The sequence below is a fragment of the Hordeum vulgare genome, chromosome 5H (genome assembly GCF_904849725.1).
Source record: "Hordeum vulgare subsp. vulgare chromosome 5H, MorexV3_pseudomolecules_assembly, whole genome shotgun sequence".
Taxonomy (NCBI): Eukaryota; Viridiplantae; Streptophyta; class Magnoliopsida; order Poales; family Poaceae; genus Hordeum; species Hordeum vulgare.
The window spans coordinates 41,610,093-41,635,872 of NC_058522.1; the positions used below are offsets into that span (position 1 = coordinate 41,610,093).

The 25,780-nt window shown below is 44.3% G+C and overlaps 1 protein-coding gene, 2 long non-coding RNA genes and 1 pseudogene across 3 annotated transcripts; 1 reads left to right on the forward strand and 3 right to left on the reverse strand.

Annotated features, from left to right (window-relative positions):
• The first annotated feature begins 9,023 nt into the window (after positions 1–9,023).
• Positions 9,024–9,961, forward strand: LOC123398586. The gene is made up of 2 exons (XR_006610206.1): positions 9,024–9,650; positions 9,728–9,961. It is a non-coding gene; the product is annotated as an uncharacterized LOC123398586 (long non-coding RNA).
• A 789-nt stretch (positions 9,962–10,750) lies between these two features.
• Positions 10,751–12,513, reverse strand: LOC123398587. Its single transcript, XR_006610207.1, has 3 exons — positions 11,973–12,513; positions 11,240–11,390; positions 10,751–11,136 (listed from the first exon to the last, which is right to left on the reverse strand). It is a non-coding gene; the product is annotated as an uncharacterized LOC123398587 (long non-coding RNA).
• A 1,908-nt stretch (positions 12,514–14,421) lies between these two features.
• LOC123396284 lies at positions 14,422–19,913 on the reverse strand (annotated as a pseudogene).
• Positions 19,914–21,650: 1,737 nt separating this feature from the next.
• On the reverse strand, positions 21,651–23,798 carry LOC123395633 (zealexin A1 synthase-like). Its single transcript, XM_045090659.1, has 2 exons — positions 22,859–23,798; positions 21,651–22,419 (listed from the first exon to the last, which is right to left on the reverse strand). Exons 1-2 carry the CDS (start codon positions 23,744–23,746, stop codon positions 21,781–21,783), a joined length of 1,527 nt encoding a protein of 508 aa, XP_044946594.1. The 5' UTR covers positions 23,747–23,798; the 3' UTR covers positions 21,651–21,780.
• Positions 23,799–25,780: the final 1,982 nt, after the last annotated feature.

Sequence of the window (25,780 nt, forward strand, 5' to 3'; positions counted from 1 at the left end):
CTCGGGCCCTAGTGACAAGCATTAGGCATGGCAAAGTAGTAGCAACATCAATCTCAGAACATAGTGAATACTAGGGATCAATCCCCATCAAAACTAACTCGATTACATGATAGATCTCATCCTACTCATCACCGCCCAGCGAGCCTACGAATAGATTACTCATGAACGACGAAGAGCTTCATGAAATTGGAGAGGGAAGAAGGTTGATGATGACAATGGTGACGATTTCCACTCTCTGGAGCCCAAGACGGACTCCAGATCGGCCCTCTAGATGAAGAACAGGTGGTGGCGGCGCTGTGTGGGCGGATATTTTTTCTAGGACGAAAGGCAACTTATAGACCTGAGATTGAGGGCGGCAGAGCCGTGTGGGCCCCACAAGCCTGCCCACCGCCACCAGGGGGTGGTGGCGGAGCAGTGGCTTGTGGCCCACTGGCCCACCCCCTGAGGTGGAACTTGGCGCAGATATTATTGATATTTTCCAAAACTCCTCCCCGTAAATTTTCAGGACGTTTGGAGAACTTTGATTTCTGCACAAAAATAACACCAAGGCAATTCTGCTGAAAACAGCGTCAGTCCAGGTTAGTTCCATTCAGATCATGCAAATTAGAGTCCAAAACAAGGGCAAAAGAGTTTGGAAAAGTAGATACGATGGAGACGTATCAATGCTCAATCATCAAAACGAAAGTGGTGGAAGTTGCATGGAAATATATCCCGGAATGGCTATGGAAATGCCATAATAGGTAGGTATGGTGGATGTTTTGTGGAAGATATAACAAGGCTTATGTGTGAGAGAGCATATCATATCATGGGGTTTGGATGCACCTGTGAAATATGCACCGATTCTCGAGGTGAGAAAGGGCAATGCACGGTATCGTAGAAGCTAGCAAATTGCGGAAAGGTAAGAGTGCATATATCCATGGATTCACATTAGTCACAAAGGACTCACATACTTATTGCAAGATTTTATTAGCTCTCTCAAAGCAAAGCACAACCCGCATGCCGCTAGGGAGAAGGTTGGGAGGAGTTAACCATCGTGCGACCCCGATTATAATAGCACAAAGGATTTCAATCAAGGATAAATTATGCTCCAACTTCATCGCATAACCAGAGACTATAGCGCATGCTTAGGGAATCACAAACCTTAACATCAATATTCTTACTAATACACAATCATCAACTAGTGCACCCACATATTACTATTTTAATGTCAGAAAACTATTGCAAGGAATCAAACATATCATACTGAGTGTCTACAAGTTTTATGTAGGATTTTATGACTAACAAGGTAAATGACTAATTCCTATTGACTCTCTAAATAGGTATAAGTGAAGCACGAGAGTTTAATTCTTTCTATAAAAGAGCATGCTCTAATAAATATAAGTGAAGCAGAAGAGCATTCTACAAATAACGGTTTTCTATATGTAGAGAAACACGCAATCCAAACTTCAAATGATATAAATGAAGCACGTGAAGCATTCTATAAAGCCACACTCAAAAGATATAAGTGAAGTGCAATGAGCATTCTATAAACAAACCATGGAATATCTCATACTAGCATGGTGCAAAAAATAGAAGTGAAAATTAAACACAAAAAATGCTCCAAGATTTACGCATATCATGTGAACAAAACGAAGACGAAAACATACCGATAATTGTTGAAGAAAGATGGGATGACTTCCGGGGCATACCAAATCTTAGATGCTTCAGTCTCCTTGGATATTTACTTGGGTTGACTTGGGCATCTCCAAGCTTTAACTCTTGCCTCTCCTCCATCTCCTCATATCGAGACCTCCTCGAACTTCGAACACTTCATCCACACAAAACTTAATAGAAAACTCGTGAGATCCGTTAATATAATAATGCAAATTACTACCTTAAGTGTTGTTGCAAACCCATTCATATTTTTTTTTGCATTATAGCTACTATAATATAACTTTTCCATGGCTTATACCACCGATACAATCCATAGTTTCATCAAAACGAGCAAAATAATGCATCAAAAAGAGAATCTGTCAAAAACAGGACAATCTGTAGTAATCTGAATATTGACCATACTTCTTTAACTTCAAAATTCTGAAAACCTAGGAAGAAATATAAAAATTTCACAGTATTGCTTTGTAATTTTTTTAGAAACTTTAGATGTTCCAGTAAAACATGTTAATTCACGCACTACACCCAAAGTTTCTGTTTTTGCACCGCACATACCAACAAGCAATCTAATCATCCTAACGGCAAATCATGGCACATTATGTTTATAATACAAATCTATTTTTACAAGGGGATAATTATTATTGTGACAAACTCATGAAAAATTCTACACAGTTTCCACGAGCACGAACACAATGTTCAAGGTCGACCCTCACTTCTCCAATGCATAACCTTCCAATCGCTTCTCTTTTAAAAAAAAATAAGTTCCCCTCTATATATTTTTGTTTTTAAACCTTTTAAAAGAACTCATAAGAAATAAATGACTCTTTAAAACGTCCGGGTTGTCTCCATGATAGTGTTTTCTTTAAAGCCCTTAAGCTAGGCATAAAGTGCTCAAGTAATTGATCCATTCGGATCCCAAGGTATATCAAAGCCAATTTTAATTAACAATGATTTGTAATTTAGTAGTGAGCACAAAGTGATATATATCATGTGACATAGAAATCTAACTCTTCTCCTATGCATTGACATGTCATAAAAGAACAAGTCATGCACATCAAGTAAAGGCCAATACATAGAATAAGCAGTTTCTTGCAATTTTATCATGTCGGAAACATAAAGAGATGGAGATGTAGTTCCTCTATCATAATAATTGCAAGTAGGAGCAGCAAGCGCATGCATATATCCATCAAAATTATCATGTGTAATGGTAAAGCACAACCCATCAATATAATCCTTAATAAGTGCAAACTTCTCTGATATGGTGTAGTTGGGAGAATTCAAAAAGATAATAGGACTATCATGTGTGGGTGCGCAATAGAAACAACTTCATTCTTAACATAAAGAACTATAGCAAGTTCATATTCACAAGCATAATTCATATTGGCATCTTGGCCACAAGCATAGCAAGCATCAATTTCATCAAAAATGGATATTTTAAAAGAATCGACAAGATCATAGTAGTTATCATAGCATTCATCCTTCGGTAAGCACGAAGGGAAATTAAACAATTTATGAGTTGAAGAGTTACTATCATTAGAAGGTGGGCACGTGTATCTAATACGCTCTTCCTTCCGTTTTTCGTTGCTCTCCTCCTCATCTTTTTCATCCAATGAGCTCATGGTTTCACCAATTTCCTCTTCCATAGATTCCTGCAAAATATTAGTTTCTTCCAAGGTAGCACACATTCTCTCAATAAATTAATTAATATGGGCATTGTATTCATAATTCTCATAGCAATATTTAAGCATGAAATTTTTTCATATTTGTAAAGAATAACATCATACTTTTCAATCAAAGAAGCAATTTCATAGGAACCCTTAAAAGCAACAAATTATTTAATTTGTTCAACATCATAATAACTATAAACAACTTTAGCATAAGAAGATAAGATTCCATTATCACTAAACTCACATTGGTAGGGAAGGTGTTTCTTAGAGTCTTCAGAACAACAAGTAAATCATATATTTCACATAAATTCCAAGCATAGCAATGCAAAGTATTAATATGATGCCATAAAACTTTCCCTTTTTGAGATAAGCGGTGTCACACATAATAAGCATGATCATCTAATATTGTTCCCTCAACTAAACTAGTTGGGGTTTCAGCACGAGCACATAGGGATCGAAGATGATACAAGTAAAAAAGCTTCACTAGTATGATAGATTTTGGGTGGTTCTTCAACCATTGGTTCGGTAGGTACAACTATTTTTTTGGTATTTTGAGTTTCCTACACATAACTAAAGATAAAAAACAATAAAAAAATAAAACTACTTAGTGATAAAAGCAAACAAGCACAAACAAGAATATTCGACCCACGCTATTGCTCCCCGGCAACGGTGCCAGAAAAAAGGTCTGGAGAACCCATAAGTATAGGGGATCGTTTGTAGCCCTTTTTAATAAATAAGAGTGTCGAACCCAACGAGGAGATAAAGGTAGAACAAATATTTCCTCAAGTTCTATTGACCACCAATACAACTCTAGGCATACTTAACGCTTGCTTTACCTAAAACAAGAATAACAGTAGAAGTACTTAGTAGGTGTAATAGATAGGATTGCAAGATAATAAAGAACAAGTAAATAAAAGATAGGTCATGTTTTGCAAGAATATAAAGAGCATGGTAATAAAAGTTAGGTGCTATTTAGTAGAAAGCTTTTTGTGTAACGCAAGAAAAAAATTGTCCATAGGTAATTGAGCATAACATGATAGATACTTATCTTGTGCAATGAGGGAGAGGCATACGCTAACACACTTTCCGTACTTGGATCATATGCACTTATTATTGGACCTCTAGCAAGCATCCGCAGCTACTAGAAATCATTAAGGTAAACCCAACCATAGCATTAAACATCAATTCCTCATTACTCCCATACACGAACAACTCCCTTACTCAGGTGTAAGTTTCAGTCACTCTCGCCACCCACTATAAGTGAATCATGAACATATTACAAACCCTCCAGCGTGTATCCTTCATGTGTGCGCCTCACGGAAGGCACCTTAATTAGACAGCAACATATCAACACACAACTCATATCAATAACATCATATCACAATTAACCCATAGGACAAAACGGATCTACTCAAACATCATAGGATAGCCACATATCATTGGGAAATAGTATGTTTAATTAGAGAGTAACAGTGGGAAAAGAGGTGTTACACCGCTGCATAGAGGGGGGGGGAGTTGGTGTTGACGGCGACAAGATTGTTGACGTAGATCGCCGTCACGTTCCTTGCCCCAGCGGCACTCCGGCGCCATGGGGAGAGAGGGAGAGGGAGCCCCCTCCTTCTTATTATTCCTTGGCCTCCCCATAGATGGGAGCAAAGTTTCCCCTCTGGTCCATGGCCTCCATGGCGGCGGAGGGGCAGGAGCCCCTCCGAGATTGGATCTCCCTCTCTGTTCTCTTCTGTTCCTTCACCATTTCTTAAATTCCCAGACATCCATGACTCCGATCGGGCTGAAGTTTTTACATGATTTTTTTCATAAATTACCTTTCTTGGGCCTCAAGAAGAGCCCCAACCGACTCACGGTGTGGCCACTAGAGGGCAGGGCACGCCAGGAGGCATGGGTCGCGCCCTGGTGGGTAGTGGAGGCCGTGGGCCTCGGCTTACATTGATTCCACCTCGCAAAAATCACATATATTCCAAAATAATTCTCCATAAATTTTTATCGCATTTGGAATTCGTTTGATATGGATATTCTGTGAAACAAAAAATATACAACAAACAGGAATTGGCACTTGGCACTGGATCAATATGTTAGTCCAATAAATCATATAAAATGTTGCCAAAAATATGTGAAAGTTGGATAATATTGGCATGGAACAATCAAAATTTATAGATACGACGGAGACGTATCACGACGCGAACTCTCGAGGGGATGAACCTGACAATAGTACGAGGGATAGAGACGGATGGCGGAGCCTAGCTACAACGCAGTGGTAACACTCGGATGTACAAGTTCATGCCCCACTCGGGAGTGATAAAGACCCTACGTTTCGAACCCGAAGGCTTAGTGTTGCTTATGGGGGGTGTGAATAAACAAAATGCTTAACCCCTGTCTGGGACCTCAAGGTAGGCTTATATAGAGTGTGTGTGGACCCACAGCCTCCACTTCAAGGGCATTAAATGATAATAACTACGGAAGTTATCTAAAACTGCAACTCTGACTACAACGTTACTGGTAACGTATGGCTTCACGGCGCTTTATGTGAGAGATTAAGTCCCTGGCTGTTGCAGTCCTTTCGTTGTCCGCGCATTCTCTTAGTCCGAGTGTTGGGGAACATCTGACTGACTGGAGGTTGTTCGAGTGACTTTGTATGTCCGAGTGAGACTTCGACTGCATCGATAGCCCTAGGACTTTATTGACTGGGTGGGGCCCTAGGTGAGCCCTGGATAGTAGGTCGATGGCCCTACCCTTAGTAGGCAACCCTATCGCTGACGACCTCAACACATGGGCCAAAGCCTCGCGTCGAGTCCCCTGTTTCGACGCCTCCGCATCTTGCCGACAACATCCACCAACACGAGGCAGCGTCCGCCTCAGGGAAGACAACGCCAACCCGACCGTCGAAGCTCACATCCGAGCCCTCCACACCCATCGTCACCGCGCCGCTGCCACGCCGCCCGGGCTTTGCCCGGTGACGACATCCATCGGCTGCGAGGGTAGGTGGCAAGGCTGGGAGGCCCTCGGTGGTTCGGTGGCGCCCCGGTGCATACGCAGGAGCCGCACGGAAGCAAGTTTGAAAATCACTTTTATGAAGGTGATTCTCAATTTTTAGATTTCCCGGTTCAACCTTCCTACGAGTAGGGGGTGTCGTGGTAAAATGACCCACCTCCAAAGAACTGTGAAAGGAAAGTGCATAGTTGGAGGTAAAGTACGTGTGCCCTTTGTTTGAATACATGCATATATTATTCCATGATTATTGCCACAGTACTTACATCACATCTACGCTATAAATCATCAACAACGAGATAGAAACTTGTGTGGCCAAGAAGCTTTCTAGCTGGTGAATACTGTTGTTCGTGGAATATATGGTTTGACATGCACCCGAGCACGCGTACCTGCATCGTTGTTCATTTGATAGCAACCTAATTGGACGAGGTCATGGACATTTCGCATCTATCTTGGGTTCTCCATCGGTACAATCAAGACTCTTGGACAAAGAAATAAATGAGACATGCATATGCAACAACAACTGAGATTTAGACAGGGTATTCAATTGTACAAGGACGATGATGACATGACACCTTGCAGCTACGCGAATGTATGGGCCAGAAAACTACATATAATTCCAAATCAAGGCTCCCACCCTACGTGCCAATAGCCATTAACAAAGAAATCCGTTTCCACATGGGACGTGGGGTTTTGCGTGCACCCACAGCTTGGACTTCCTTCTCACCGTGATACCGAAGGTCTCCGTCATGTCCATGTCTTCGGCCCCGACGCCAGAGGGCAGCTCCCAGTCGAAGTGGAAAAGGAGGCTAGCGAACGCCAGCTCCATGTTGGCCATCCCGAGCGACATGCCGGGGCGATTCCTCCGGCCAGCTCCGAAGGGGAGGAACTCAAAGTCGGCGCCCTTGAAGTCGACGGTGCTGTTCTCAAATCTCTCGGGTCTGAGCTCGTTTCTTTGCATGTTCGAGCCTATTTTAAATCTACGATTGCTCTTGTCTTGGTTTTCTTTTTATCATGTTCTTCTGTCATTTAATCTATGGCTGTTCTTGTCTTGGCTTTCTTTTTACAACGTCATTCTGTGATTTAATTGGAGTCCACCAGCATGAGTGGACGTTCCTTCTTTTTCCTTCTAAAATGATACAGGATCTAATGTAAAAAATCAGAGTGGTACTACTTGACTGGCTGCTGAACCACCTCGTGACATGGTTGTACGCTAGTTTTTTTTTTTTTTTAGCAACTGGTTGTATGCTAGTAGTTTAGTTGGCTGGACTCTTTGGTTTGATAGCAAAAGGACCCATGCGTTGCAACGGGAGAAAAAAATACCACACGCTTTTAATATTTTTATTATCATTTTGATTTATTAAAATAATAAGCTAACTAACTAATGTAGTCAGTCATATCCTATTTTATTGAGAAATCAACCCGTCCATTGTTAATTCCACCATGATGAGAAATTAAGCGGGACAAGCAAAGCAAAACAAAGATGCTACGTGAATTGATCAATGGACTGTTATCTTATTTCACTCATGGGATAGAGAATGTGGGATCAGATGACAAACTGAAGATGGTGTTCCATTCTCTCTATCTAGAACAATGCAATCTTACATTCAATATATTCATTCATCAGCAAACAAATTCTCACAAAACAAATTTTTTTGCCGGTGCTTGGCACACGGTTGGAGGCATGGGGAGGGGATCTCACCAGATGATGAGTTCCTGCCTGATGAGGGGATACGATGAGGGGAGCAAGGGTTAGGCGCCTCTATGTGGTCATAAGGAGTCGCCGTTGCCGCGCCATAACCTCGGAGTTCCCCGTGTGAGCCATGGAGGCCCGCCTCCACCTGCAATTACTTCGCTCCGCCGCGCCTTATCCGCGCGCCGCCGCCGTTCTGCATCGAGCAGACGCATCATCCCAAGTCGCTGTAGCTGTCGCGTTGATTTGATCCAGAAGCTGTGCTCGAGCTCGGAAACGGGGACAGCAAGCGGGCAGAGGTACGACCGCGGAGGCGGGTGGGTTGAGATCGACAGCAGTGGTGGTTGAGGTCGGCCGCGGCGGCGAGTGGTGTGGCAGCGGCCTGGGCACAGGCCAAGGTGGACCAGGGTCGACGCGATGCGCTCGAGCGCCGCAACGGGGGCAGTGAGTGGGGAGAGGTACAGTCGCGGAGGCGGGTGGGTTGAGATCGGCAGCGGTGGCGGTTGAGGTCGGCCGCGGCGACGAGTGGTTGGGCGGCGGCCTGGGCACAGGCCAGGGTGGCCCATGGTCGATGGGAGAAGGCGATGCGTACGGGTATAATTTTTACAACGAATCGTTGCGTTGCAGATAAATGATGGAGCGCGAGTTGAATAACAAAAATTACAGGGGCTTTCTTTTATAAAAATATCGTGGTAGGTTTCCGACGAAAGCAATAGCCACTTTATTATTAGGTATAGATAGTGCACGTCTTGAGTTTAAACCCAACATGCCACATTTATTTTCCCTGCAAGAGCAATTGCTTTTGGTCCAGATTTTATTAGCAGCCCAAAACAGGAGGCTCAAGGCTGACTCGGAAGGCTGCTCGATCTGAGGATCCGTTGGGCCCATGGATTGCGGGTTAATTAATGAAAAAAAATAAGAATTTTTAAACATTAATGACGTATTAAAAATACCAATTTCTTTTATTAATAGGTATATCTTTACCTAATACTAAACAGCTATTGCTTTTGTCGAAAAATCCGTCGCGGCTGTTTTTTAAAGAAATCTTTCTGTTTTTGGTAAATCAACCCATGGTCCTTTCATAAGTCAGAAAACACTTCGTCCAAGAAGTTTGCAAAAACCCCTATAGTTTTTGGATTTTGATCCGCGGTCCTTTGTAAAGTGAGAGGATGTTATCTTCCTCCTCCGCAACCCCCTCCCTTGTGGTCTCTGACAAATCGCCGCCACCCACCATCTCATTTCTCCCAAACCTCGGTGTCGGCCCTCCACTTCCCCTCCTCTTACCTCGCAGCTTCAACAGCTGATGGATCCGCCGAATTCCCCATCCATCCACCCCTCTCGCAGCACATCTCTCCTTCTCTCACGTGACCCTCGCGCCGTGACCAAGGTCGGCTGATTCCGCCAACGTCCGATACTGCGCAGCAGACTTTCAAGCTGCTCTCCGATCCCTCTGTCAGCCAATACGGCTGGATCTGCTTCTCCCGGTCTCCGGAGCTCGCCCTGCGACACCTAGCCCGTGGATAGGGTTTCGGCCATGTCGACGCGTACATCACTCGGGCATCTCCGGTGGCTCCTCTCCGTCGCACACATCACCCTCTCACGCCCTCTTCACCTCCTGGATGGCGCTCCCTAGCTCGGTGCGCACACACGTCTTAAGATGTTATCAAATTTGTTGCCTGAGTACCTCATATGTGTTTCTTTCTGAAAATTTCAGGTTGCTCAAGCAACAGGGAAGCTTGTGTTGTGTAGACACTGATGGCCGCCTGCATCTATGTGTACACATGGGACGTGAAATTTGTGCCGTACATCAATAGAAATATCAATTTTGAAATATAATATTTATGTTTGGATGGTGATTGTTCAAGGTAGCTAAATAAAACTTGTATGCTGTATAACTTGGTGTCGCTTTGCAATTATATAAACAAAAAGGGAATTATAGTATGTTTTACACATTGGATGTTTCAATCGCTAAATAAATTAAGGTTTTAAAGTAAATTATTGTCTTTAAGCTTGTGTCAGGTGGTCATCAATTAAACTTATTATGTTAGCATGTCCAATTCTAAAGTGCGACAAGCTATCATTTTTATTCAATTTGAATTAGCAAGGTGAGATCAATATTGTTGATAAACATGATTTATTAGCCATAATTTTGTTACCCGTTGCAATGCACGGGCATTTTTGTTAGTAGAGTATAGATGATTAGTAGCTCAGGTGGGACGGGTAAAACTCGATACGGAACGATTCCACCCGTACCATACCCTGCGGTGCCATCTCTACTTGTGTGGCCACGAAGCTTTCTAGCTGACTAGTAACAATGCACGTGCAACGCACGTGTTCATCATCAAATATGAATGTGAGTATGCTCAAAGGATCCGAAATTTAAAATCCCTGTCCTAGTATAATTTATAATAAATTTGCATAAATGAAAACCTATATAAAACTATTCTAGAATGAGCTTTCGGAGATAAATTATAATTGAACATAAGAATCTTAACATTCCTTTCAAAAACCAATAAATGCATTCAAGAAACCAAATGCTAGGTGTTTGCCAAGAGGCATTTGATATTAATATAAAAATAAATGAGGTTACATCTGCTTTTAACATCATATACATATACAATCCATGAAATACAAATAGGACTATTCAAACAAGACTTCAAATCATAATCTGAAAATAAGGAGAGGCATCTAACTTTGGTGGCAAATAGAACACATGGACAATCTGACCTGAATAATCACATGCACCTGTGCAAATGCAGGTACAAACTAATGCGCAAAATTTTATTGCATATATTAAATAGATATGCTGCTTATTCTATATTCAAGCTTGTAGTAACCATGACAGAAAATATTGCAGGGCGATCAAATAATGTAAATCAACTACATATGTTCAGATTGTCACTAAAAAAACAGGGCAGTGAAGTCAGAAAACACCGACACTGGATGCCTCGAAGCAACTCAAAGCAAAATCCTGCCACACAATGACCTCACTATGTGCATCGCTGCTGTCGGTGGCGTCTTTGTATTCCATGCATGACATAAGCAACTTATGGGGGCTGTCGGTGGCGTCTTTGTCTTCCATGCATGGTAGAAGCAACTTATGGGGCATGAAGATAGCAATAACTGCACAAGAAAGGCCCCAAGCTAAGCTACGCTCACCTAAATTGGAATTTGGTAAAGAGCACTGTTGTATCAACAAACATATATAAGGTAAAATTGTACTCACCATATTTGGGTCACAAAACCAGTGTCAACAATACAATCTAATAATAGAGGGTAACACATAGAAGAGTGTTAACCTCTTGTCTCATGTATCTTCATGTAGCTTTCCATTTGTGATCACTATAAATACACCTTGAATCCGATCCGATCACAAACTGTAAATAAATAAATGAGCAGATAAGCGTCCTATTCCAACGAATTAATTCATCAATTTTTCACAAGTAGTACGAAGGAGACATGTTGTCGAGACAATCTTAGCATATGCCTGCGCAGATAAGCGATAAAAACTATTTTGTTAATTCAGTGAAACGACAAAAGAAATATTACTGGATGAGGTAGTAGAGAATAGCTAAATGATGCAACAATGGGTGCACAATTTGTTGCTTTGCATGAAAGAAATGAACAAATGGGAACATATTCAGATTTTAGAATACAATAAGTTTGAGGCTCGTAACAAAAAGAAACCGGTATGCCCTTCGTTTGCTTTTGTTGAAGAACGTTTAATGGGATTTCTAAATAACTTTATTGTTTCTAAACAAATTGTGGTTAGTTTGAAAAGCCAAATATAAAATTATAGTTGAAAAGAATACATATAGATTATGTTTGCACTTAGTTTATCCATGGATCAGATTAAACTCAAGTAAAAATAACATCGGACATTCATCTATGAACAGATTGAGAGAATTAAAACATGATAAAAAATTGTAGATACGTACATACTCAGTACCGAAATGTACCTTCAAGTGATTGAAGGCTGATGTAGAGAGCCAAGATTTACGCAACAATACACATATTGTGGAACAGCTATATCTCGTATTCTAACTTCACACATCAATATTTCTCTGAAATACAACCATAAAAAATATCAAGTCAACGTATCTTATCAAATCTAAAATTTACAGCATAAAAATACTACTATGATCTATATTAAAAAAAACCGAAGTGCCTTGTCTCTTAACATTCCTTTCAAAAACCAATAAATGCATTCTTGACCGGATCTGGCCGGAGATCGACGCTGCCTCGCCCAGCGTCATCTGCATCATGACCAGCCTTTACCTCCAGCTCGCCTCGCTCGCCTGGATCCGGACGCGGGACGATGCGCGTTGGCAACGGTTGCGTCGGGTGGGGAGGAGGCGGTGAGCGGCATCGTCGTGTGGATAGGCGGGGCTGGCAGCAGGGAGGCGGTGGTGCCATTCTGCCGGTTGCGTCGCGTGGGGCGGCCGCAACTGCATGGGCTGAGGCGCGTCGGGCGGTGTACCTATCGTAGGAACCGTTGTTCCGTTTGGATAGGTGCGAGTGGGTACGTGGGGTGGGGGATTGGTGAGGAGGTTAGGGCGCTAAATGTTTCGTTGGTGCTCTTTTTTATACCTGATACTAAAAAATCCTTGTAGAAATAGAACATTATTGACACTTTAGAATTCCATACATTCAATGGAAGATTTTTAAACAGGCATACTATATTTATTCTATGTTCACACTAAAATGGTGGTGGTTCCTAAAATTGCTTGTCTGTGTGGTTTGCAACACAATGGTGAGAGATGACAGAGAACATGACATGAAGATATAATTATTACTTCAAACTGAAATTTAATTATGACATGCTCTCTTAAAAGTAGCATCGCTCAGTACAAGCAAATATAAGTACACATGCAAATTTTGCTATCCTGAGAAGAAATGAAGATTTTAGTAGCGCAAACAGTCGTACCAAAGAAAAAAAAAATAGTGATGTATAATGACATGCAAAATTGTGCAATCATTCACCGGTGGTGGTCTTGTGAAAAAAGGTAGAGATCAATTAAGTGCTTTTCTGAAAACAGTGCTCTAGCATAGCACCCCAAATGCTTTTCTGAAAACCTGACCGAAACCCTGACAACCTCAAGCACTTGGTTCCGGTTAAAATTCAGATAAGCATAGAAACATGTCCACTTCTAGCATAGCAATTGACTTAAATTGATGACAACACACAGACCTGGGTACTCTATTTAAATTGACTTAAATATCTGGTTGTCGTCTGTGTCAGTGTGATGATACAGTCAGTGACTCTTTGAACTAATTAATAAAAAACTACAAGCACCGTAACCTACATATTCATTTGTTCTGTGAACAAAGGGTCATTATTGCAGTCAATTTGAAGTGATTCACATCCCCATTTATCCAATCAAATAATATAAGTTGACAATCCTATTTGATATAAAAAACTCATTTCTACATGACTGAATGTAACTTCTACAGTTATAGTCAATGCGAGTAACTTCTGATATCCATCGACAATAATTCCTTCATTGTCAACTTGTGTTCCAATACTTCTCCTTGGTATTGATGTCAATGCGCAGTGATTTGGTCCAAACGCGAGAACTAAAAAGCCCAAATTCCAAACCCACTCATGATAGTAAGAGTAAGGAGAATAAGATAACAATGCTCACTGAACAAATTGAGGGAAAGCAGGTTGTCGGTGGAGCCGCCTCCTCCAGGTTGTGGGTGGAGTCATGGTTGCTAAGAACCTGTCAGTATATAATCTATGCGATTGTACGAAAATGAGGATTATTAGCACGTAATTGTGCAATTGACGAAAGATAAACTTGGTCCATGATTGCTAAACATCAGCTTGACGCTGGTGAAGTAAACTCGAGATGCGCATTTATAAGATAAATATGAGCCTCTCACTAACTTATTACTTGAATATGTGTTTGATTTGCGCAATTGTCTCTTTTCATGCTCGAGCTGCAATTTGTTTTTCTGGTTTTATACAATTAGTGACTTTCTACAGTCTCAATTCGTTTGCATGATATAGCTACATGGTAGATGCTATTTGGCCTCTCCTCTCCATGTCTTAAGACCAGTAAGCGACAACGTAAAAAAGTCAGAAAATACCATGATAATTAGTTATAGATTGAACATGACATTCATTAAGGATGATTACATGGAAAAGCATATGTACACACACACACTACGAAAATATATATAAGTACGACAACATACATGTAAGGGGGGCATAAAATGCACCACGGGTGTAATTCAGAGCATGGAGTAATTTAGGAATAAATAAATGATGTGTGCAGCTATCTCTGGACTTAGAAGGGAATTATTATGGATCATTTTTGTGCATGCAATTATTCAAGAGCTCAAAATCTCGGACAAATGAAATATTAGGACTCAAGCATTAAAATGAAAGAGGCTCAGTCGGCATAAAATTCACAAACCTATGGTTTGAAGGTTGCATATTGTACCAACTTCCTGTGTAGGAGAAATAAAACAGTTTGATAGAAGGGAAACTTCCAATGAAAAAATTCACAAGATATGCTTACGGAAATCACATGGCCAAAAAAAATCTCAGCTTTCTTACATGACCAAGAATAGTCTTAAATCAATGCTTGAGTAGTAATTCACTGAAAAATGACATATCCAGAAACAACACTGGGGAGGGTAGTTTATCCTTCACTACATCATATAGGTTACCTTGATTCATCTCATATGCAGCCTGCTTGAACTTCTTATCAAACACCATTCTCGACATGACACATAAAAGGTCTTCAAAATCAGAATTAGCATGAGAGATAGAGATGGTTAAGTTAGCAAATGGTAATAATAAGGGTAAATCAAGAATCAATGTGGAAGATCAATGTAGATGAACCGCGGTAGCACTAATCGCTTAGCCAAGTCTATACCTATCATGTGAAGAGGACGTCTGCGTTTTCTCCTCCTTATCTCCCTACAAGAAAAAATATCACCACAATGTAATCAGAAATTTGTGCCATTTTTTGACAGAAAAAACCTATTTGCAGTTAACTACCCTCCCCATAGCGACAACAAACAAATTCGTCATCCTGCTGTTGGGAAGGAAGTTTGCATTAAAAGATAGTTTTGCAACCTATATATTGTTATACCTACTCCATCAGATACTGACAACCTAACAGACAATGCACACAATACTTGGTTCTTTATAAAGTTGACCGCAAGCTATCATCTAATCCCTCCGTCCCACAATATAAGAGCGTTTTTCAAGCTATTCTTATTGCGGGAGAAAAACACTCCATAACACCAGGAGAACTGATATGTAGTTCTAATGATTTATCACTTGCGTCTAAGAAATGGCATGAACTTGCGGTGGATAAAATCGATGGCTTGACAAATATCTTCGAGGGATGGTGCGAAGAGGTAGTCTCTTGTGGCAATCACAAGGTGATCAATCCCATGAGCCTGGAAAAAGAAGGTGCGTTACTCATCAGTACATATTTGTTTTGCTATAATTGAAAAAAAAACAGTAGAATGATGGGGGATGCCTGCAAATCAACCACAATATGGATGGAATTGCACTTATTAATTCAAATTCAAAATGCAAATAAAATCACAAAACAATGGAATCAACTAATGCAAAATGTACCTTGTGCAAGGACATTGGCACCAGAGTCTCATAAGGCTCATTCAATGTTACAACTCCCTGAACTCCAAGTTGCTTCAAACGTGGAACATCACTTGGGAAAGGAACGACTCCTAGCAAAATACACTGCAGATGGAGGTTGGACAAATTAGGCGGTCGGTCTTTATAGCAAAGACAAGTCAAAGTATACACATCAAAATACTAAAATGCGCAAAGCAAAAATCACAACACCTAAGAACAGCAATCAAGGCATGCTATCTAGGGATGCATGCGTCCTTTCAGCACCGAATAAACAGAAGGCTTATGTGGTCCTAACATGTAAACATGTTCACCCGTCAGTGCCAAATGGAAGACCACAAGACAATCACACGGAAGAACACGCTATGGTAACATAGACACTGACGAAAAAATGCTCAGATTTCTTGCACTCGAAAATGGTGCCTGAAATGATAGGACACAACCAACAATCACTACTCACAAGGGCCATGCCTTTCCCAAAAGGTGAACGTACGTCGATTACAAGAAATACTCTAAAGCACACAAAAGAATGACAAATCGGTAATTCTGCATAAAACTAACAACAGAGCGTCACTACACGAGAGGCAATCATGGAACCAGTCAAGCAGATGTAAACCTTATATAGAGACCCCAAGGATAGATGGCACCGAAAAATGCCTGATGAAAAAACGGGTGCTCAAAATCACACCCTTCACCAGTTTACAAAAGTCACCCTATCATCCAATCCTATGAACGCCAGGTAAACCAATTTATCGAACAAGAATCAGTCAATACTCTCCATGTGCACACACTATGGGGGCCTATAATCCCCAAACAAAATAATCAGGAAATCCGCTTAAAGGCAGGGTCAGCACCTGGTCGACGCGGTCCCATCACCGGAACTCGGCCTCGAATTGGTTTGCGCGGGACGTTGTAGAGGAGCGTTGGGTAGAAGAGCACCCTGGCCCCGACGCCGACGAGTGCACGCTTGGCCCTCAGTCGCACGACCTCTGAGCCCCCGCCACCGGCCTAGGCCTCCTCATGTTCCTCCCCCTCCACCGGCCTCCCGTCGCCGTCCCTCAGCTCGCGAATCCTCATGCGCCCCCCTCCTCTCCCGAAACAGCCCGAGGCCCCGACCCTACGCGCACGCCGAGACGCCTCCCGAAACCAACAGATCCGCGGGGGTCTTTGAGGGGGGAGGTTCACGGATCGAGAGGCGTGGCGGCTCGGGCTTCTGCTCTGAGGAGGAGACGCGAGAAATGGGAAGAGTGTGACCTGTGGGGGCAAAACCTCAGGAGAAGGCTGGGGGGACGAAAACAGGTGGCGATTCTGCTGAATCGGATCCAGGGGACGAAGTAGCACTCACCCCAGAGCCGGCGTTGAGCGGCGGGAGGAGGCGCGGTGGCGGGGGGAGGGATCACAGCGCGGTGGGGGGAGGGGTCGCGGCGCGGTGGCGGGAGGGGTCACGGCGTGGCGGGGGGAGGGGTCGCGGCGCGGGGGGGGGGGGGGGGTCGCGGCGCGGCGGGGGGAGGGGTCGCGGCGAGCGGGGGGAGGAGGCGCGGTGGCGGGCGGAGTCGCGGCGAGCGGGGGAGGAGGCGTGGCGAACGGGCCGACCAGGAGGAGGCGGTCGAGCGTGGAATGAGGATTGATGACCCCAAGACGTGGAGCGTGCGAGCGAGGGATTGATTAGCGCTAATGAAAAATGTCTAGTTTCGTTAACGATATGTTTGAACCGTTGATTAAGTGATTGGACGGCTGAGATTGTGATTTGGATCTGCCTTTTATTAATAGAGATGAATACTAGCACACGAGCACATGTCCCTCCCGTTGTTGTTCATGTGACAGCAACCGAATTGGATTAATTTGGCATCTAGCTTTTTTTGAACGAGGAATTTGGCATCTAGTTCTGCATCGATACAATCAAAACTCTTCGACAAAGAAACAAATGTGTACATATAGAACAGCCCACCGAGATTTAGACAGTGTATTCAATCATGCAAGGCCGCCAGTCAGCTACATATTTTATCTGAACAAACTAAAAGCATCCGCACGCAAAAAATCTGTTTACCGCGTGCGTTTTGGTTGGTTTAGCGCGGCCGTCAGCGCTGGCTCCAACGGCCACGCTATAATACAGCGTGCAAAAATACAACGCGCGTAGCACGCACAAATCACATATACATTTTTAAAAAAAAGAGCAAAAATGATCAAACAAACAAAATAAATTAACAATAAATAGTCATTACAACTCAAACAAATAGTTTACCGTTCAGTACAACAAATAATGCAATAAACACAACCAATAGTTCATGAACAATACAATGTCGAATGCAGAAATCATGTTCTTTGTCGTCCATGCCATGCCCATCACTCTTCAATCAGATCCTTCTGAAGTTCATTGTGCGTTGCGGGACGCCGAATGGCATGATAGGAGGCAACAAAACGGGCTATCCTTTGAGCCCTCCGTCGCACTCGCACGGGATGTCCCAAGAGCTCATACTGTGAGTAGTCTAAATCTTTGCCACGCTCATTCTCGATGATCAAGTTGTAGATGATCACACAAGCGTGCATGATGTACCAAAGCATTTTTTGATCCCAAAATCTAGCCGGTCCTCTCACAATAGCAAATTGGGCTTGCAAAATCCCAAATGCTCTCTCCACATCTTTTCTAGCCGCTGCCTAAGCATTGTGGAAATCAAGATGTTTCTTACCTTCCGGCTTTTTCAACGGCTTCACGAAGGTTTGTCACTTTGGATAGATGACATCCGCTAGATAATAGCCATAGTTGTACGTACGGTCATTTGCTACAAACTGCACCGATGGCAACTCACCATTTGCAATCTTATTCATCAGTGGTGACCGGTTGACAACATTGATGTCATTCAAAGACCCAGGCATTCCAAAAAATGCATCCCAAATCCAAGTCTCCTGATCGGCCACCGCTTCAAGAATTATAGTGGAACCCTTTTTTTGGTCGTGGAATTGCCCATGCCATGCCTTTGGACAATTCTTCCAACTCCAATGCATGCAATCTATTGAGCCAAGCATGCCAGGAAAGCCGCGAGATTTGTTCATCGCCAATAGCCTTGCGGCGTCTTCAGCAGTGGGAGATCTCAAATACTCCTCGCCAAATACTTGCACAATTCCCACTGCAAAGCGCTTGACACACATGATGGCTTGGCTCTCACCCATAGCCAAGTGATCATCAACTAGATCAGCCGGGATACCGTATGCCAACATACGCAAAGCGGCTGTCACCTTCAGAAAGGTGTTATGCGCGAGCTCTCCGGTGGCATTCCTCCTTTGCTGGAAAAACCGGTCATGGCTCGCTAGTTTCTTTGCAATGCGCGTGAACAAGTCGGTGCTCATCCTAAACCGGCGACGAAAATACGACTCCAGGTATGTGGGATTCTCCACGAAATAGTTCTTCATCAATCTGTTATGGGCATCAATCCTATCTCTCCAAATTTTCTCCCGGCCCATAACTGAACCACCGTGCTTCGGTTTTTTATTGATATGCATAGCTATGATCATTGCAAGATCCTCCTCCTCTTCCATATCAAATTCTTCTTCGGAAGAATCATACGACGAACTCATCTACAATGTTCAATACTATACTATAAAAACTACAATTCAAAACATGCACCAAATTCATGAAGTTTGAGCAATACATACCTTGTAGGTGTTTTGTCGAACACCTTGCGGGCGCGGCGCGGCAGCGAGCGCTCGGGCGCTGTTCCTCGGACGACGGAGGCGCGCGAGGGCCGGCGGGACTAGGAGGGGGTGAGGCGGAAGTGCGGCGGCGCGGGGATAGGCCGGGGAAGCGCCTGAACGGTCGCCGGGGGGCGCGGGCGGCGGCGGCGGCGTGGCTAGATGGGGGTGGAAGTGGGAGAGCGAGCGCGCGAGAGTCCAGCGCGCGGGAGCGGGCACAGCAAATAAGCGGCGCGCGATTGCGTTTCGGCCGGCGCGCTGAACTGCATATGCCGCGCGCGCCGTTTTTGCAAGCCCGCTGGAGCCACCCGCCGCGTTGCGCGCGCTAAAACGACCTAATTTGCGGTGCGGCGCTAGTTTAACGCGGTTATTGAAGATGCTCTAAGGCTCCCTCCCTACATGCCATTAGCCATTAACAAAGAAATCCGTTTTCACATGGGACGTGGGATTCTGCGTGCAACTAGAGCTTGGACTTCCTTCTCACCGTGATACCGAAAGTCTCTGCCATGTCCATATCTTGTGGCCTCGCGCCACAGGGCAGCTCCCAATCGAAGTGGAAAAGGAGACCAGCGAGCGCCAGCTCCATGTTGGCCATCGCGAGCGACTAAACCTGGAAATGGTTATTAAAAAACCGGGTGTAACGGTTCGGTTATTACTTTGGGTTTGATTGGTTTAGGTTTTATTGGGTTGAACTTTTTTTAGTTTGGTTTTGGTTTGGGTATGTGGAGAAATCAGTTTGGGTATAGTTGGTTATGGGCTTAGACAGTTTGGTTATAAACGGTTATAAACTCTGGATCCAAACCGGTTTCTAGGCATTGGTTATGTGCAATAACCAACGATGACCAGAACGAATATCTTTGATCCGCATGCATGCTGTAATGCACTATGTAATTATATACTATGAAGAAATACCACATGAAAATCGGAAGTGTTTGCTTGTGCTTTAGCTAAGTAATTTTGTTTTAATACACTTGTTAGTGAGCTATTCATATGTGGGCATTTTTTTGCCTTTTGCTTTGTGTTGACTGTATCTCAAGGATAACTTTGTTCTCAAACTGTTCTTAATGCACTTATGCTTTTTCTATCTCATTTGCTTCTTAACTTGTCAATTTGTGTAATTATATGTATATTAAATCAAACACATAGTTATGTATTGGTTTTAAACCCACGGTTATGTATTGGTTTAAGTTGGTTTGGGTGAAAAAAATAATGGGTTTAGTTTTGGTTGGGCTGAAAATGACAATGAGTATGGTTTAAGTATGGTTTTAAAAGATAAATGTATGGGTATGGTTCAGGTATAGTTCAAGTATGAAACCATTCTCAGGTTTGCGAGCGACACGTCGGGGCACATCCTCCGGCCAGCTCTGAATGGGAGGAACTCGAAGGTGGATCTAGGCGCCCCGGTGCAGACGCAGGAGCCGCACGGATGTGAGTTTGAAAATCACTTTTGTCGAAATAGGCTTTCGCCCCGTTATTGTATAGCAATTTTTAGATTTTGCGGTTAGACCTTCCTACGAGTGGGGGGGGGGGTAAAATGACCCACCTCCAAGGAACTTTGAAAGGAAAGTGCATAGTTAAACTACGTGTGCCCTTCGTTTGAATACACGCACATTCACATAATATACTATTCCATGATTATTGCCACAGTACTTACATCACATCTACGCTATAAATCATCATCAACGAGATAGAAACTTGTGTGGCCAAGAAATAAATGAGACATACATATGCAACAGCAGCTGAGATTTAGAGCAAGTACAATAGGATGACGTAGACGGGTTATAAGACTTAAAATAATATATTTGTGATGAGTTGGAAGAGAGAGAAGAGGAGAGAGAAAAGAAGCGGGCTACAAACTAACAGCCGGCTGTAACACGTGCTTCTAGGCACTTTGTGAGAGATAATGGTGGGCCTTGTATCAATAAAGTAGTACTCATTTACATCTACTCCCTCCGTCTCGGTGCATTAGGCATTTTAGGAGGTGCACTGCAACCTAGGCACGCATAGATTGGGTAGGAGAAGAAAATTAAATTGCAGAGGAAGCCAATCACACCATTCCTTTCTCAACTGAAAACGTGCTATTAATTAGAATACCTCTTGAAATCCAAAAAGTGTGCCGCATAAATTGCATGCATTGGTCCTTCAATTAATAGATGTGGTCTAATTAATATGCATGCAACTAGTACTACTCTAATGTGCCTTAGTGTTTTGGGATTATTTGATTTTCGTAAGATGCCTAATGCACCGAGACGGAGGAAGTACCTATTGTACTTGCGGGTTATAAGATTGGCTAGAGATGACGTGTCAACATCATATAACCAGCAAATGGTTATACTATTAAACCATGCTCTTAGACGGGGTATTCAATTGTACAATGACGAAATGTATGTCTCATCAGTATGGGCCAGAAAACTAGATATAATTCCAAATCAATGCTCCCTCCCTACGTGCAATTATAACAATTAACAAAGAAATCCGTTTCCACATGGGACGTGGGATTCTGCGTGCAACCAGAGCTTGGACTTCCTCCTCACCGTGATACCGAAAGTCTCCGCCATGTCCATATCTTGTGGCCTCGCGCCACAGGGCAGCTCCCAATCGAAGTGGAAAAGGAGACCAGCGAGCGCCAGCTCCATGTTGGCCATGGCGAGCGACACGCCGGGGCACATCCTCCGGCCAGCTCCAAACGGGAGGAACTCGAAGTCGGTGCCCTTGAAGTCGACGGCGCTGTTCTCAAATCTCTCTGGCCTGAACGCCTCCGCGTCACCCCAGTACATGTCGTCCCTCCCCATCGCCCACACGTTCACGACCACCTTGGTGCCCTTGGGCACGTCGTAGCCCATCACCCGACATGCCTCGCGACACTCCCGTGGGAGCAGGAACGGCGCCGGCGGGTGCAGCCTCAGGACCTCCTTGATCACAAGGTGGAGATAGCCCAGTCTCACCTTGACGACGTCTTCCTCGGTGAGCTTATCTTGCCCCTTGAAGGCCTCTCTCACCTCCGACTGCACCTTATGTAGCACCCGTGGGTTTCTCATAAGCTCCGACATGGCCCATTCCATGGTTGTCGACGATGTCTCGCTCCCAGCAGAAAAAATGTCCTACAGTTGCTTATCATTCGATGTTATTGTTACACACAATCACTGTTGTCAAACTAAATAAAAAATTACCTCCTCTGTCCCAAAGAAATTAAAGTTCTAGGTTGGTCTTAAGTCAAGCTTGTCTTATATAATTATATAGAAATTTGTGCTAAGATCTAGAACACTAAATACATATCTCTTAAGGCAATATATTTCATAAAATATCTGAATAGACTAATTTGGTGTTGTGGATGTTAATATGTTTTCCAAACTTACACTAGTTTGACATGTGACAAATTCAGAACTTTAATTATTTTGGAATGGGACAAATAGTAGAGTCACCGATCTGTATCAAATCTAATTAACACACTGATCATCAACTGATGTAGTACAGAATTTTCAAAACAGTACTATATACTAGTATAAAGGATGGTTGAGAGGAATGATCATAATATGTTACCAGAATGACGGCTGTGACGATCTCGGTGGTGAGCTCAAACTGCAGGCCGCCGTCCTTCTGCAGCCTGAGGAGGACGCCGAGCAGGTCCTCATCTCTCTCAGGCGCCGGCGAGCCGGCGCGTTCTCTTATGATGCTCTGCACGATGCGGTAGATGTTCTTCTGGCACCTGCCCATGTCCCGCGCAGCGACGCTGAGCCTGCGCACGAGCCGCGACGATGGGTACAGGTCGGCGAGGTTGATGCCGCCGGTGAGGCGCACGGCCTCGTCGAGCTCGCGCAAGAACTCGTCGCGGTGGTGGCACCTCCCGCCGATGGCCGCGCGAACCACGGTGTCGTTGGTCATGCGGCACACCTCTTCACTGAGGTTGACGGCTTGGCCATCGCGGCACCCGTCGGAGACGGCGCGCAGTAGGCGCGCGACCTCGTCCTCCCGGGCGGGGCGGAAGGAGAGCACGCGGCGCTGGCTGAAGAGCTCGTGCACGCAGACCCTGCGGAGCTCGCGCCAGCGGTCGTCGTAGGGGGAGAAGAGGATGCCCTTGCCGCCGCAGGTGATGATGCCGAGCGTGGCGCTGAGGTGGCGGCTGGCGAAGGCGGCGTCGTGGGTCCTCATCACCTCCCTGGCGGCCTCGGCGGAGGAGACGACGAGCGTGGGCACGGCGCCGAGCCGGAGGAGCATGAGCGGGCCGTGGGCGCGGGAGAGGTCGCGCATGGCCCGGTGGGGCAGGCCCCCAGAGCGCGACAGCAGGAGGTGGTGCAGGCTGCCGACGAGCGGCAGCTTCCATGGGCCCGGGGGCAGCTGCTGCCCGTGGGTCGGTGATGTGTAGCGGCCGATGATGAGCTTGAAGAGGAGGACGAAGCAGAGGAAGAGTAGCGGCGTTGTGAAGTCCATTTTGCTCCAGGAGTCCACTGAGCTGTAGCTGATGAAGGCACGGCAGGCCCCAGCATGCACATGGATATAAGGGGTGTTTCTTTTTGTGTAGGGACTAAAAAAGTCTCTTTTAATCTCATGTTCTCTTTTAATCTCATGTGAAAGAAACATGAAAGACTTTTAGGGACTAAAGACGGTATTTGAGACTAAAGGAAAAAGTTTCTGTGGGAGGAACTTTTTGAGACTTTTTTGACACTTTTCCCAACAGTGCCCCCACTTTTAGCATGTCATTTAATAACCTATAATATATTACTAAAGGTAACATAGTCTTTTTGCATGTCATTTAATGACCTCTAGTCCATGTTTAGTCCTTGAAAAGAAATGAATAGGGACTAGAGACTTTTTAGTTGGGACTAAAAAAAGTCTTAGGACGTTTTAAAAAAACAGGGCCTAAATAGTATAGAAAAAATATGCCACAGTAGAGTGAAGAGATATGGAAATAACGATCTCTTCACTCTAACCAAAGTTTGACCAACTAATGATTCGGCCACCTTGATCGCGTTCCAACTAACCTAAACCTTAAATGTGTACGTAACTTATACAGTTATACTCTCTTTTCTACTCCGCATATAAGATAAATGTTTAGATTTTATAAACTTTGATCAATTTTATATTAAAAAGTATTAACATCTACAGCATAATATTAAATATATGGAGTATAATACTTCCTCTGTCTTAAAATAAATATCTTAAGCTTAGTATAATTTTATACTATAGCTAGTATAAAGTTGAGACACTTATTTTAAAACGAAAAAAATATAAAATTATATTTTTTATTTATATTAATTAGGTATTGTGAATGTTGATTTTTTATATAAGTTCGATCAAATTGAAAATACTTCAACATCAAACAGTAGTACTTGCCTAAAATAACGCAAAGTATATATGAGTAACAGTAGTCTTAGCCTACAACGTGAATATTTCTTGACGTGCAACAGTAGTCTTAGCACAGATGCTCACAACACTTCCCAGGCCGCCGCCGTCGTTGTACCACCTCGGTTGCCCGTTCAGTCCATGCCGGACCTCCGCCACTCCACCAGGCACTAGGCGACCACCGCCACCCCCCAACCCAATATCCCCTTGTTTGTCCACCGCCCAGGTAGCAGGTACCATTACCATCCATGGCGGATAGCACACTCGATGAGTGTTTTCCAAACGTCATAGTCTAAGTGTTGATAATTTTTCCTTGCTTTGATACTTTGAAGCTAATGTGGTGGATTCAAACGACAAGTACTTCTACAACAACTTCATGGAGGTGGTGCCTTCAAACGACAAGTACTTCTACAACAACTTCATGGAGGTGGTGCCGCGGAGCCCCAGCGAGGCGGAGGGGCAGTCGCGCGCGGGGAAGACAGGGGCGGCGGTCAGGGCGGCGGACCTGATGTGCGGCGGCGTTCGTGGCCCCATGGCCGGCCGTGGTCAGGTTCGATGGCGGCGGAGGCGCTCCATCCGGCGAGAGCAGCGGCTGCGCGCAAGGGTGGTCATCGAGGGACTGCGGATCTGGCGTTTCCTGCCCAGATCCGTCACGGCTTGGACTTCTTTGGCCGGTGGCGCGAGGAGGATCGGTGTGGGGCGGCTGGAGGCCCCTGCCGGCATGCCGACGGCGGTCTTCGTCTACATGACGTGCCTCCCTCGGTTCCATCCAGCCACGAGATCGGGGGGTCGCGACTTCCGGTGAAAACCGCGCCGACCTCGGTCATGGCGGACGATGGCGGCGTCTAGGACGTCGTTACCAGCCCATGGCATCGTTGTTGCAGGTCGTGGCACCACACTCGTGATGCTCCGAGGGAAACCTTAGACCTGGATCTACCGGTCGGACGATGATGGCATCTTCGATGTCGTTTCCCTCCTGAGGGCATCGTTTTGGAGTACGTGCTGGGTGGACGGGACAAGAGGAGGAGCGGTGTTTGGTCTACCGTGAGCCATACGGTGTAGCCCGGCGGCATGGTGCTGCGGTGGTTCGTCGACAGGCACGTGTAGGCGGATACGTGCAGG